At 38.6% G+C, this 12,468-nt stretch overlaps 1 protein-coding gene across 1 annotated transcript in view; it reads left to right on the forward strand.

Moving 5' to 3' along the window:
* The window catches only part of LOC131574311 (protein GREB1-like), a gene marked incomplete at its 5' end in the record, with an annotated part of 48,801 nt that extends 41,952 nt beyond the window's left edge, over window positions 1-6,849 (forward strand). The window contains 4 exons of the mRNA XM_058828749.1: window positions 2,190-2,325; window positions 2,861-3,061; window positions 4,594-4,732; window positions 6,464-6,849. Of these exons, the coding sequence (XP_058684732.1) occupies window positions 2,190-2,325; window positions 2,861-3,061; window positions 4,594-4,732; window positions 6,464-6,627 (640 nt within the window). The remainder of the gene's footprint in view (window positions 1-2,189; window positions 2,326-2,860; window positions 3,062-4,593; window positions 4,733-6,463) is intronic.
* Window positions 6,850-12,468: the final 5,619 nt, after the last annotated feature.

Genomic DNA, 12,468 nt, shown 5'->3' on the forward strand with positions numbered 1-12,468 from the left:
AAAAGGTCTTGTTTTTTTAGTGAGGTTGTGAATGGCATGCAGACAAACAGATTTTGTTTGCTTAATGGTGATTCAAATCCTTCCCAAGCTGCCAGAAGTTGGAAAAAGACATTAATTTCTATAGTTCCAAAATAAAACAGTGATAACTGAGTGACAGGGTAGACACAGTCAGCAGTGTGCTCTGCACTACTGGTCTGCTCCAGGTGGCCTTTGGTAAATACTGTACTTCCCTTCTTGTCTGCCTAACTGTTCTCACTTCCAAAGGAAACAGGGATGTATGAATGAATGGTGCACAGCCAAATCTCATTCTGATATATAAATATCTGGGCTTTTTACCCTGAGTAGCACAACACTGCAATGTGTGCTCATCAGAACAATCAGAAGAAAAGAATAAATAAGTCTTGTTCACATTGGTGGCTATTTCTCACATTTAGCTGTCTCAGAAATCCCACTTTTTCATTTATTGTGCCACTTAGGATATATCAGATTATACTTTTGTCATACATAGCATTACCAGAGTTAACAGAACTGTATGCACTAGGTTCATAGTCTCAGAGAATTTCACTGATCTGTGTGAAATAAACACTAGGTTTCCCCCATTTCTAAGGAATATGCATTTATTACAACAGAATGAAGTGCATATATTTCACTAGAGGTGGGATTCACTTCTAAAACTGGTCTTTCAGTGCCTTGCAATATGGAAGATATCCATATGGGGCTGGCAGGTATGATATGAAATGTGTTGTTTTCTGTAAGCTGGGTGGGATAGCCCAGTTAATTTAAATGGCTCTACATAGCTACACTTAGGTAATTGAACATGGATCACTGTGTTTTTCAGAACTCTGCTAATTCAGGAAGATACCTTTTGAAGCCCAAGCTTACTTACAACTGCAAGGAAGCAGTTACAATTCTGCTTTCATTATTCTCTGAATAAACAGATAATCTATATTTCTGTTGTCACCAGCCTGACATCTTAAAAGAGCAAATTTGCCCCTGTGCATCTCCTAGTAGAGAATTGTGTTCCCAGCCTGCCTTGAGTGTGTTACCTTATGAAGCCTTATGTATGAAGGGCAAACGGAGACAATGACAATAAAGCAAAATTATATGAATACAAGCAATAATGTTAAAATGCCACATCACACCACCCATTTCCTGCCTCCATCTTTGAACCACAAGGCTCATGGTAATCCGGTGTGGGTACTACTTATTGTGAAGTATTGTATGGCATTCCAAGCCTGGGCAAGGAGAAAGGTGCTTTTTAAAACACAGAGACAGTGACAGTCAGGGATATCGAATAACCATGTAGATACTGCTAAGATCATAGACAAAACTTTTAAAACCTATAATTGAGTGCCATGTTTCTCACTTATGTTGACAGTTCACTTAAATTCAAGCCCTGGATGTCCATCCAATGGTTCTGCACATCATCCTGTTTCCTTTGTAATAAAAGAGAACAGAGAGACTGAGAACTGAGTCTGAATTTTCCAGAGATTAGAGTGTTTGAATTTAGTCAGCTTTAGGAGTTTACCTTTTATACTGTTTAATCATATTTTTTAAATGGAAATGGTCAATTTTAATTTAAATTGGTCAAATTTAGCTTAGGGATGTTTGGCCTCATTCTGCTTAATCTTTTCCTGTGTCTCAGCAGTTCTCTTGTATAAAGACTCCCTGCCTTCAAATAGTTTTAGTTTCTTAAATAAAATGACATTAGTTCTGTAGAGGAACATGGAAAAAACTGCTAGATATTCATACTCTGAGGGGAAAATGAGTAGTCAAATACTTCTATGCATTTGATAAATCAAATATAGGAAGTCAAAGGAATTAATTTCCTTTGACCATATTTAGGGTTGTAATGGATGTAGCAATTTCTTACGACTCTGTTATTGTAGTAGAAGACAAGGAAAATGTTCTAACTCCTGGGTATTTTCCTTAGAAATTTACTGTCTTTCCACTTTATGCTTTTGATCCTTTCCCTCCCTAAGTGCTTTCCTCCCTTATTCTGGTCTTCTCGAACTGATTCTTTCTAATTTACTTTTAGAAAGCTGAAGCCCCTTTCCCTGACTGATAGGCACTGGTCAGTATGTTTGATACCTGTTTCTATGGTGCTGATCAAAGGCTCTGACTGCTTGTATCTGTCAGTGTGTGATGAGAAACGTTCCTCTGATCTGCTATGATTTTTTTCTTTCCAGATTTACATGTGATGATGTTGACTTCAACTTGCGTGTCCACAGTGCTGGCCTTCTCATCTGTAGGTTCAACCACTTCAATGTCATGAAAAAGCAAATTGCAGTAGGAGGACAACGATCCTTCCATATAAAGTCTAAGGTGGGAACTGAGACCTCTGTTGCACTGTTGTTAAAATTCTGTTTTCCTTTTTTGTCTTTCTTAACCAGGAGATCTGAGGTATTTTGATGCATCATCTGTTTCCAGTAATGGGGTATGTCTGCCATGTGGGGCTTTATTTGGTGATTTATTTCTGAAATCCACAATATTCTTGTCATAAATACAACTTTTCATAATAGTTTTCCTTTAAAACTTCAAAAAATACATAAAGTGTCTCTTTTCAATCCAAGTAACCATTCACAATGTGGATTTTATCTACAGCTATAGAATTGTTCATCTTCATGTGACTTCACAGGTAGGTGTACTTTGAGTTCAAAGAAGATACCTCAAAGGCTGTAAACACAAATATAAATTTATGAAACTGAAACTGTTTTGGTAGAAGATATTTTTGGCTGAATAACTTTTCTTCTTATGTAAAACTTAGGTAGAGGTAGAGATATATTTTATACAATCTAGAATTCACATAAATAAAACTTGATTAAGATTGATCTGTATGAAAAATATTTTTTCCTCACAGGTATCTGATACTCCAGTTTCAATCTCCCCTGCTCAGTATATTTGTGCTCCTGACAGCAAGCACACCTTCTTGGCAGCACCTGCTCAGTTGCTCCTTGAAAAGTATCTCCAGTATCACAGCCATCGCTTCTTCCCTCTCTCACTGAAGAATTATAGCCATCCAGTGCTATCTGTGGACTGTTACCTTAACTTAGGACCACAGGTACTGAGCAAAACAATCTCCAAGTAGCTCTAGAAATGTGTAGGCTCTGTTTTGGATGGGTTAGTTGCTGTACTCCTTAATAATAGGTACACAGCCTTTGAAGAATGAGGTACATCCCTATAACGTTAAAATTGAATTGAATAGTCCCATAGAGATATTGTCAGAGGCTTCAGCTGAAGTACATGGACAGAAATCCCAGAATTGTCCTAAATACTAATATAGTCGGTGAAGTGTTTTCTCGATCTGCTATAATTTGGCTCTTCCTACAGAAAATTTCTTCCACAAGAGGGTTTTACAAATACTACATAACTCTTAGAAAGCACTTCAAATATACAGATGTTTTAGTTCATTTCAGACTGATAAGTTGAGGCAGAGAATCAAATACTAGACAACGAGTTGGAATGGGAGAAGATGACATTAGGTCTCAGGAGCTGTTGGCTCTCTCTGATGAGCTTGGATCTAAAGCCAAGGTCATATTTCAACTCAAATATGTCAATAGAAATTTGAACTAGGGTGGTAGTTCAGGAGAGAGGGATTGTTTTTATTCTCTTCACTGAATACTAAATGAAATTCAGTCTTTCTGGATTTACTAGACTTCTCTTCCAAAGAGCTGTGTAATAACCTTCCCATGTATGCTGCTCCCAGAACATTTTGAGTTCTTAGGCTTTTCTTTCCACCATGTTTGGAAAAACAAGCTCTGTGGGAGGGCATTGTACAGTAACTGTCCTCATCCATTGCATCCTTTCAACTCTAACCCATTCATCACATGAAATTACTTCAATTTTATTCTGGAATTGCCGCCTGAGATGGAATATGATACAATAGGATTGAAGGAATATGGAATAGGCTTAATGGTACAGAGTCTTAGTTGCTGTGGTTCAGCTTTTCTCCCCTAAATCATGCTGATCCTTGCCAGATGAGTATATGTATCCCAGCTAAGTAGTAGAGTGGGATTTTTGAAACAGAGTCCTGTGTGGAAGATTCCCTTAATCTGAATTTATAAATCCTGAAAGAGTGCTGTAAATATTCCTATTCCTGGTAGATTTCAGGAGTAGCCATAAAAACAAGCTAGGCAAGAGGAAACTTCATAAATTATGTATATGCACAACTCTACTGACTTGAGTAATCCTATCGTAATGTAAATGAAATATGGAATTTCTAAGGGTACTTTTCATGTTCGACTGCAGACTTATTGTATTTAGTCACATATAAATAAAATATGTTGGGCAGGTCACAGCATTATGGTTGTAGGGAGCTATTGTTATGCAGCTTTCAAACTCTATCACATCTAAGCCTCATTATAATAATAAATAATAATAATACTAATAACAATAATGAGTAGTAACAATACATCATTATGAATTATGCTTTATGTATATTGTCAATAAGTAGCATGATGTTTTGGAAGGAGCTATAAAGCTCACAATATTTGGAGTTGGAAAGCAAGTCTGAGTTTGAATCAGGTGCAAATGCTGGAAGTTTCATATGGAAGCTCGAAAGGTGTTAATTTTTTTCCACCCTCTCCCAATCAGATTGCAGTTTGCTACGTGAGTTCTCGGCCTCATTCTCTGAATATCAGTTCCTCTGGTTTGACATTCAGTGGTCTCCTGCTGTACCTCTGTGACTCCTTTGTTGTAGCTAGCTTTTTGAAGAAGTTTCATTTTCTTAAAGGTGAGCTGCAATCATTTTATTACAAAGAACTAGTTGACACGGTCTCTGAGAATGTGGGGAAAATCTGTTTTATTTATTTAAATCTATTATATTTAAATCTATTATAAAGTATATATATAAAATCTATTATATATAAATCTATTATATTTATTTAATATATATTCATATATATGTATTTGCATGTATTCACATTTGTCTTTATATGTCCCACTCTAATGCTTGATCATGCTGGCTGTGCACTGTAGTAAACTGGTATACAGCAGTGCTGTAAGTTCTGCAGATTTCTTAGAGGGAAGGAATGTGAGATCCATATCATCATGCCTAGAGCATGTGCACAGCTCCTTACTCTGTTTGAAAACTGAGTATTGAAGATTTATGCATGAAGCATTTACCTGCTGTGTTCTTGGAGCTTTTCTAAATTTTGATAGAAATGGATGATTGACAAGCCTCTATCAAAATCTATTTTCTATTTTTAGAGATAGAAACTGGCTCATGTAAAATTTATTCCTAATACCCAGTTTCTCCATGTAAACCTTATGATGGTGTGTAGCAGTGGAGAGAACTGACTTCCACTTGTGTTGTTGACAGTCACGTTGCAAACTTCTTTTGGATCCTTCTGCTGCTATCTTAGGCATTTGGTGCTCTGTGGATTTGTTTCACTCAGCTATAACTGTCACTGGGAGAAGAGCACCATGGTTAGTGCCTCTTGAAACTGGCAGAGTTTTTATAAACTGCGGTGTTCTTTGTTGCAGCTAAAACTGAGGCTACCAGTCAGTCTTGTTTTGCATAAACCAGTCAGTTTTTATATCATGTAGCACAAAGTGTTTGCTTTGGGATTTCTCCATCTGCCCTGGTTCTACTTGATTTTTTAACCCATCACATGAGAATTAAACATCATGTGACTATGTATCTTGTTTATTTTTATTATATTCATGGGATTTTTTTGTCCTGGGCATTACCACTTACCTCACCATCTCTCATTTAGATTACTGAATGCTGGTGAGGTAATTATTTTCTTTTAAAGGAGGACTTTTCTCAGAAGCCAGGAAGCCATGCATACAAGTTAAAGTGGTTATCAGCATGCCAGACAGGACAGTTGGCATTGGTTACTGAAGTATGATTTTTTTTACTTTGGCATTCTGGTTTTCCTTGTGTCTGTGGCCACACAGACCAGATTCTTTCTTGCCAGCGCATGATTTTACCAATCCAAAACCCACTAAAATTTGTGATTAGTTTTGAAGCCATGTTTAGATCATTTCTGAGCAGCAAACCATGAAGAACTTAGTCAGCCATCACAGTGACAGCCTTGTGAGTTTTGCTGAGTGGGGGTTCCATGTGACAAAGGTAATGAATGATCAGAAGGGCTACAAGAAGAATGGATGGGTTTTATCCCATCCCATAGGGCTTTATCTGGTTTGCTGTCAGGACCCATCATGAGCTCCTTAGACCTGCCAGTTTTACCTTTCCTACCTTAAGGACTGGAAAGTGCTGCTAGTCCTATTTACTAGATGATTATGAGGTACCTCAAGTTACACAAGAAGATCCTGACAAATAGGTAGCTGAAAATAGCTCTCCTCAAGTCCTACCTGAGCGCCTTAATTTTCTCCCAAGCCCATTTGTAACTCTTGATGTGAAAGGAGTGGAGTTCTCCATGCCAAAGGGTGGTGGGAGGCGGGTTATCTGAGAACAAAGGGGATACTCACCTGAGTTTCTTTTGAACTGTTTGCTTAGGTGCCACTCTGTGTGTGATCTGCCAGGATCGCAATTCTCTCCGCCAGACTGTTGTCCGGTTGGAGCTGGAAGATGAATGGCAGTTCCGTCTGCGGGATGAATTCCAGACTGCCAATGCCAAAGAGGACAGACCACTTTTCTTCCTGACTGGACGACACATTTAATTGAAAAGAGACACATTTCCTGAATGACAAAAGACACTAATTGCTACCATCCCATGAAATTACTTTTGAGAGGCTCTGCTTTCTGAACAGAAACAGGACTGTTTTCTGTTGTTTATTAGAGTGATATCTAATCAGACAGTTTAAGATCATATTTACAAACATTTAAGTGACTTTTCTAATTTAATGTTCTGATGGAAGTAATCCCTAATTCTTGATAGAGACACAGAGACTTACATGGTGGGAAGCATTTCATATCAGAACAAAGGTCAATGAGTGCACTTCTTCTGTGACAAAGAAGACCACTTGAAAGTTCATAAAGAAAAGGGTTAGGAAACTTTTTGCACATTCCAGACATAGGAAATGTAAATTTGGAAGCAGATTATGGTTTACAGTCTTACTTATCAAACAGTTGGCATAGGAGTTGTTACGATTCTATAGTATATTGCTTCTGATTGATCCAGGTAGGCTTTTTATATGAAGATTTGTAAAGTATATTTCTTTAATAACAGGAACTCAGTTGAAGCTTTAATTTTTGGAATAAGTGCTACACTGGATAGTTTTACCGTGCAGCACTGTTGGAGTAGAAACCTGTCTGGTTTTATGACCATAAGGGAAGGAGTTAACAAGGTAGATGGTAAAATGAGATCTGAACATTTAAACCTGAGACTGATATTAACTTGAATAACTGAAGAGATCAAATGGTGGGCCTGAGCTGCAAGTGATTCATTTCTAGAACAGTGATGTTTTGTGACTGAGCTGTAGACTGGCTATAGACTTCAAGCTGAGGCAAGTGCACTCAGGAAAGTAGATAAGATGCTTCTAAAACACTCCCAATACACTTTCTGGGGATATTTTCTTGCCAAGGTGCTTCAAAGGAGTGAGAAAATGGAGATTACATTGCTGAGAAATTCAGGTGAAAATCTAAACACATGTTCTAGAACAGCACCGGGCATTGTGATATTTCATACGCTCTAAATGTTAAATCGGTGGTCACTGTCTGTCTTGGTGTTTGGAAATGCTACCTAAGTTGCAAGCTTCCCATTTGTCTTTGTAGAATCAGTGTTAATGTCACTCAGTCAAGGTGTAGGAAGGATGAGTATAGACATTGTCAGAGGATATTTAATATTTGGGCAGGCCTTTCTTGCTGGATACACCAATGGGGGGATCATTGACTTTATACAGATGAAAAGCCATTGGATGGCTGAATCTGTTACAGTACTGGCCTTGAAACTCAGGCATTGGTATGACTATGCCAAAGAGCTAATTTAGGTTAATTTACGGAGAAAATGTAAGTTCTGTAAACTGTGAATTCTGTAAGAGATGTGGATTGCTATCTACAAGGAAACTGCTAGCAATCAGTGTGCTTCTGTATTTCATTGTCTGTGTTTCAGAGTGAGAATTCACTTTAAGTTTTGTGAAGGAAGGTGAGCATTGTCCTATGTAAATAGTATTAGTGTTCAGTTTTCACCAGCTGATTAGTTAATTTAAACTTTTTTTAAGGAAGTGCGACATTTATGTCCGATCCATCCTTTATAAATAAAGTTCATGCTGCATGGACATATGTCTTGGTGATGTACTGGACCAATAACTACACACACTTTTGTAGTGGGAAAAAAACAAAATAAAAGCACTGGCTGAAAGGAATGAATATAATTAAGGAATAACCTGAATGAACTGGTCAAGAGAAAATAAAGTACTGCTTAATGGCCTACAACATAACACAACTTCAAAGGTATGAGTTTTTGCAAGAACTCAGACTGAAAGACAGTGAGTTGAAATTTCCTTTCCCATAACCAAATATTTAAACAACTTATACCAAGTGTCCATTAACTTTTTTCTTTGTTTTAGGTCTGGGATTTGCTTTGTCAGTCTTCAGATATCCATTATCTTCAAGAAACTAAAAAAGGACTAAACCACAAAACAATAAAAAAATGAAATAAATCACATCCTTTCTTAACTTTCTCTTTTGCCACAAAGGTTCCAAAACTTTGACAAAATACAGCTGATAGTCACCTGAAGCCATCATACTCCTGAGTGCTGTTTCATGCTAACCTTTTTCTCCATGAGTTACCTACACACAGTATCCTGTATACAGGATGGGAGTCCCAGGGCCTGGCCTCAGCAGACCTGTGTCTATTGTGTGACCAAGTGCAATCATTCTCTATGATGGACTATATTTATTTATGAGCTATTGTGTGTGATAAAAGTTGCATGCATTCCCATTGTCTTGGAGAGCACATCCTGTAATAAGACCAGATATGCCCTTACTCTGACAAAAATGCAGGTACTTCCTGCCATGCTGTGGGAGCATCTATGCACCCACATGGTAGGAAAACATGGCATTTTGCTCACAGCAGGTCAAAGAATGATGGTGGAAGACTCAGGGAGAGACAACCTCCAGAGCTCCATCCAAAAGTTTCTTCATCCCTGACCTAGTTTACAAGCTAAGCCCCCCTTAAAGTGTAGGCTTTCATGGAGAGGGCAATGTAGGTTTTTTGTCCAACTGGGACTCTGAGACAATAAATACAGATAAATAACAATGATAAATTAAAGCTAAAATAAATTTAAAGATAAATCTGTTTGGGTGGGACTGGAATCCTCTGCTGCAACCCTTGGTGCTATAGTTCTTTACCATATGTGCATATGTAGGGCTGGGAACCCAGGTCCCACCTCCACACTTCTCTTGTCTTTCCTTTGTGAGAAGGAATCACTGGCTTTCAGTCCCAGTGACCTTTGTGAGAAAACTTGGCCCATGCCTATTATGCACACAAATCTTTTAAGTATTTCTTTTCTGTTTTTGGATGTGCAAGAAACCAGAACTCTGCGTCCTGCAGATTCACTTCATAATGTGATAGCAAACAAACTTTTTATAGCCTCTGCCTTCTTCTCTAGCACCTTCCATGCTTTCTGATACTATTATCACCTGCAGATAGTATTATTAGCATGTTCTGAATTGTCTGTCAGAGAGGGAAGTAGTTTATCATTCAGCTTGTGCAAAAGACAAAGTCCAAATATAGAGAAGGTTACTGGAAAGGTGACATTATTTTCCTTCTTACCTTCTTACCATCCTCTCTTCTCTGTTAAAGAGCTCTTCACAAGCACTTAAGCACTAATGTCTGGTATCTAATCACTAGAGGATGTACGGGATTTCATCCCTCCCTAGCCAGTGCCTCCTGTTGTGGTGATAGGGAATGTACAGATCTCAGCTCCCACTCTACATGTAAAGTTAGTTGCTAAATGTTGCTTGTGAGGGGATTGCTTTCCAAAGGCTGTATCTGTGACACTCTGTGGTGAAAGGTGTTACTCACACAAGAATAAAGAGGTACAATGAACCCAAAGGATGGGTCAAGGGACAGCTCTACAGGATAGAAATTGAAGAGCAAGTGAAATGGGGGCTATGAATGGATCCAGCAGCATGGAAAAAGTTGGGGAGTAAGTAGAGCTCCTGGTCGCAGTAGGAAGTGTTTGCAGGGGCACAGGGACCCTGGGCAGGGACTGTGTGCAGTGTGAAAGAATCTGGATTTCTATGGAAGTTGGAATTCATGTGGATGTCATGAGCACCCAGCTCAACAGGACCCAGCCATCTGCCATGGGCTGTGAGGGTGAGTGAGGATTGTGAGACATCCCTCCTTCCTGGGGTCCATCCCCCAGCCACAACCACAGTGCCTGTGCCAGAAATGATTGCCAGAGCTGTTTCCCAGGGTGGTAAGGCATTGCAATTACCATAAATCCCAACCTCTGCTTGCATCCCTCTGCTCTGTGTGGCCTGCCCAGAGAGCACAGCCCTGCACACTGCCGGGCAGCCACAGCCCCATGGCACAGCCTCTCACCACAGCTGCCATGCTGCCTTTCCACCCTCCTGCCACACTCCTCCTCTCCCACATTATCTCCTCAGCAACCAGTCTTAATAATTCATCAGCTGCCACTGAAATATTGTGGATATACTGGTGTGAAAAAAAAAAAATAAATCCATATTCTTCCCTTTTTTCTACTTCCTTCAGGGTACAGCTCTTCTGTGAAAAGTCAGACTAGTCCCATACATCCTCTGCCTGCTAACTGTCTTCTGTCCCTTATCCTTGCTCCAGTCTACACCTGAATAAATACTCAGTGGTTCTGGTAGTTTACAAATGCTTTTAAAATACTTCCAGTCCTGTTTTGACAGTTCCCAATATAACCATTGATGATAGTGGAGGACACAACTCTGGCAGTTTTGAGGCAATAGTCCAAATACTGACATTGACCACTGCTGACATATTATTTGGTTAGGAAGTGATGGGGTGTCTGATGTAACAGTGCTATGAAAAAAAGGCATTGGGAATTAACTGCCATGATTTAAAGACCTCATAAAGCAGCTTGATACATAAATGTGGTTTTGATTAAAATCCTCAAGGAAACAGAACTTTTTGATTTAGATTTACATAAGAATATAAGCAGAAGGGAACTTCTCCACACTTGTTACATGACCAATGTGTTGATTATGCACTTAAGCACTGAACATACTACAGAGTATTAGTCTTGTCAGTGTGAGCTGTTGTGCTGCAGAAAATGATGACTGGCATCATTAACAATAATTAAACAGTATTCTTTATACTTAGAGACAATAGGACTGACAAGAAAGTGGGTTTTTACTTGTTGCTACCTATCAGAACAATCAACAGCTTGGAGAACAGATACTGACTCAGAGGTTATTGCAGTAATCATGGGGCTGATTCTGCATCATAAGTGACACTTTCATATATGGGCTTTTGCAAACACACAGAACTTTTTCTTTTATGTTGATGGTGTGATTTCTCTCTACTAGACCTTAAATTATTCTTGTAAATACTGTTTGTTTATCAGCCATAAATCTCAAAGTTCTCTCCCAGAAAAGATGGCACCTGTGGTGAGACAGGATGGCAGCCCTGTGTACCCTTCTTAAGTCTCCCACTAGAATCATGTTTGGTCTGAATTTGTAGCATCTTGAACTTTACCTCTGCAGGACATGAAAAACAGGAGAGTTATGACTCAGCATCTCTGTTAGGTAGATTTTCTTTTTGCTTTCTCAGTATAGCTGTCTTAATATACATGGTGCTATAAATTTCCATAGGTGTTTATGAGACAAAATCCTTTACAAAAAGAAAATAGAACAGCTCCATAAGATTTGTCTGTGGAAACTACTGTAATGTGAAAAACAAATATTTTAGGATAGTGATGCTGTTCCAGTACAGTAGAGTTGTGATTGTATTTAAAAATATCTTAAATTAATCTTTAAATGGAAAAAATATTCTATTAAAAATAAGATGACTGTTATCAGTTCAGCAAAATAAAGTTCACGTAAAGGCTACCATGAGCTAATATTTCTATATTTAAATATTCTGGAGTGATTACAATTTTTTTTCCTTCTCATGATACAGCACTTGCAAATGCTGTTTATAAAAAGCAACTGGCTCCTCTCTAACCTGTGTCATGTAGTGAAATCACAGGACATTGTTTAAAACTGGCATCAAAACTTCTGTTTATAGTGCACAATAATCCAATGAAACTTGTTTCTAGAGGATGTCACAGAGGCTATGGGCTGAGGAGGAATCTAAAAACTGATGTGAAGCCTGCATGAACTGTGAGTCTGAGAACATTTTATGTGAATTTTATGTCAGCTAATATTCCACATTTATCTTTGGTTGAAAACACCAACTGGGGAAGTAGGGACAAAGTTGTGAAGTCCTGAGAGTGCAGAAATGGGATTGGAATGAGGGAAAAGCATCTGCTGAGGTGATTGGAGAACACTGGGAAGAAGGCAAAGAAACCGTGGCCTGGCTGTGTGGGCATGACAGCAAGAAGGTGGGAGATGGGGAGACTTTTCCC

Source organism: Poecile atricapillus, unplaced genomic scaffold, assembly GCF_030490865.1.
Source record: "Poecile atricapillus isolate bPoeAtr1 unplaced genomic scaffold, bPoeAtr1.hap1 scaffold_238, whole genome shotgun sequence".
In the NCBI taxonomy this organism is placed as follows: domain Eukaryota; kingdom Metazoa; phylum Chordata; class Aves; order Passeriformes; family Paridae; genus Poecile; species Poecile atricapillus.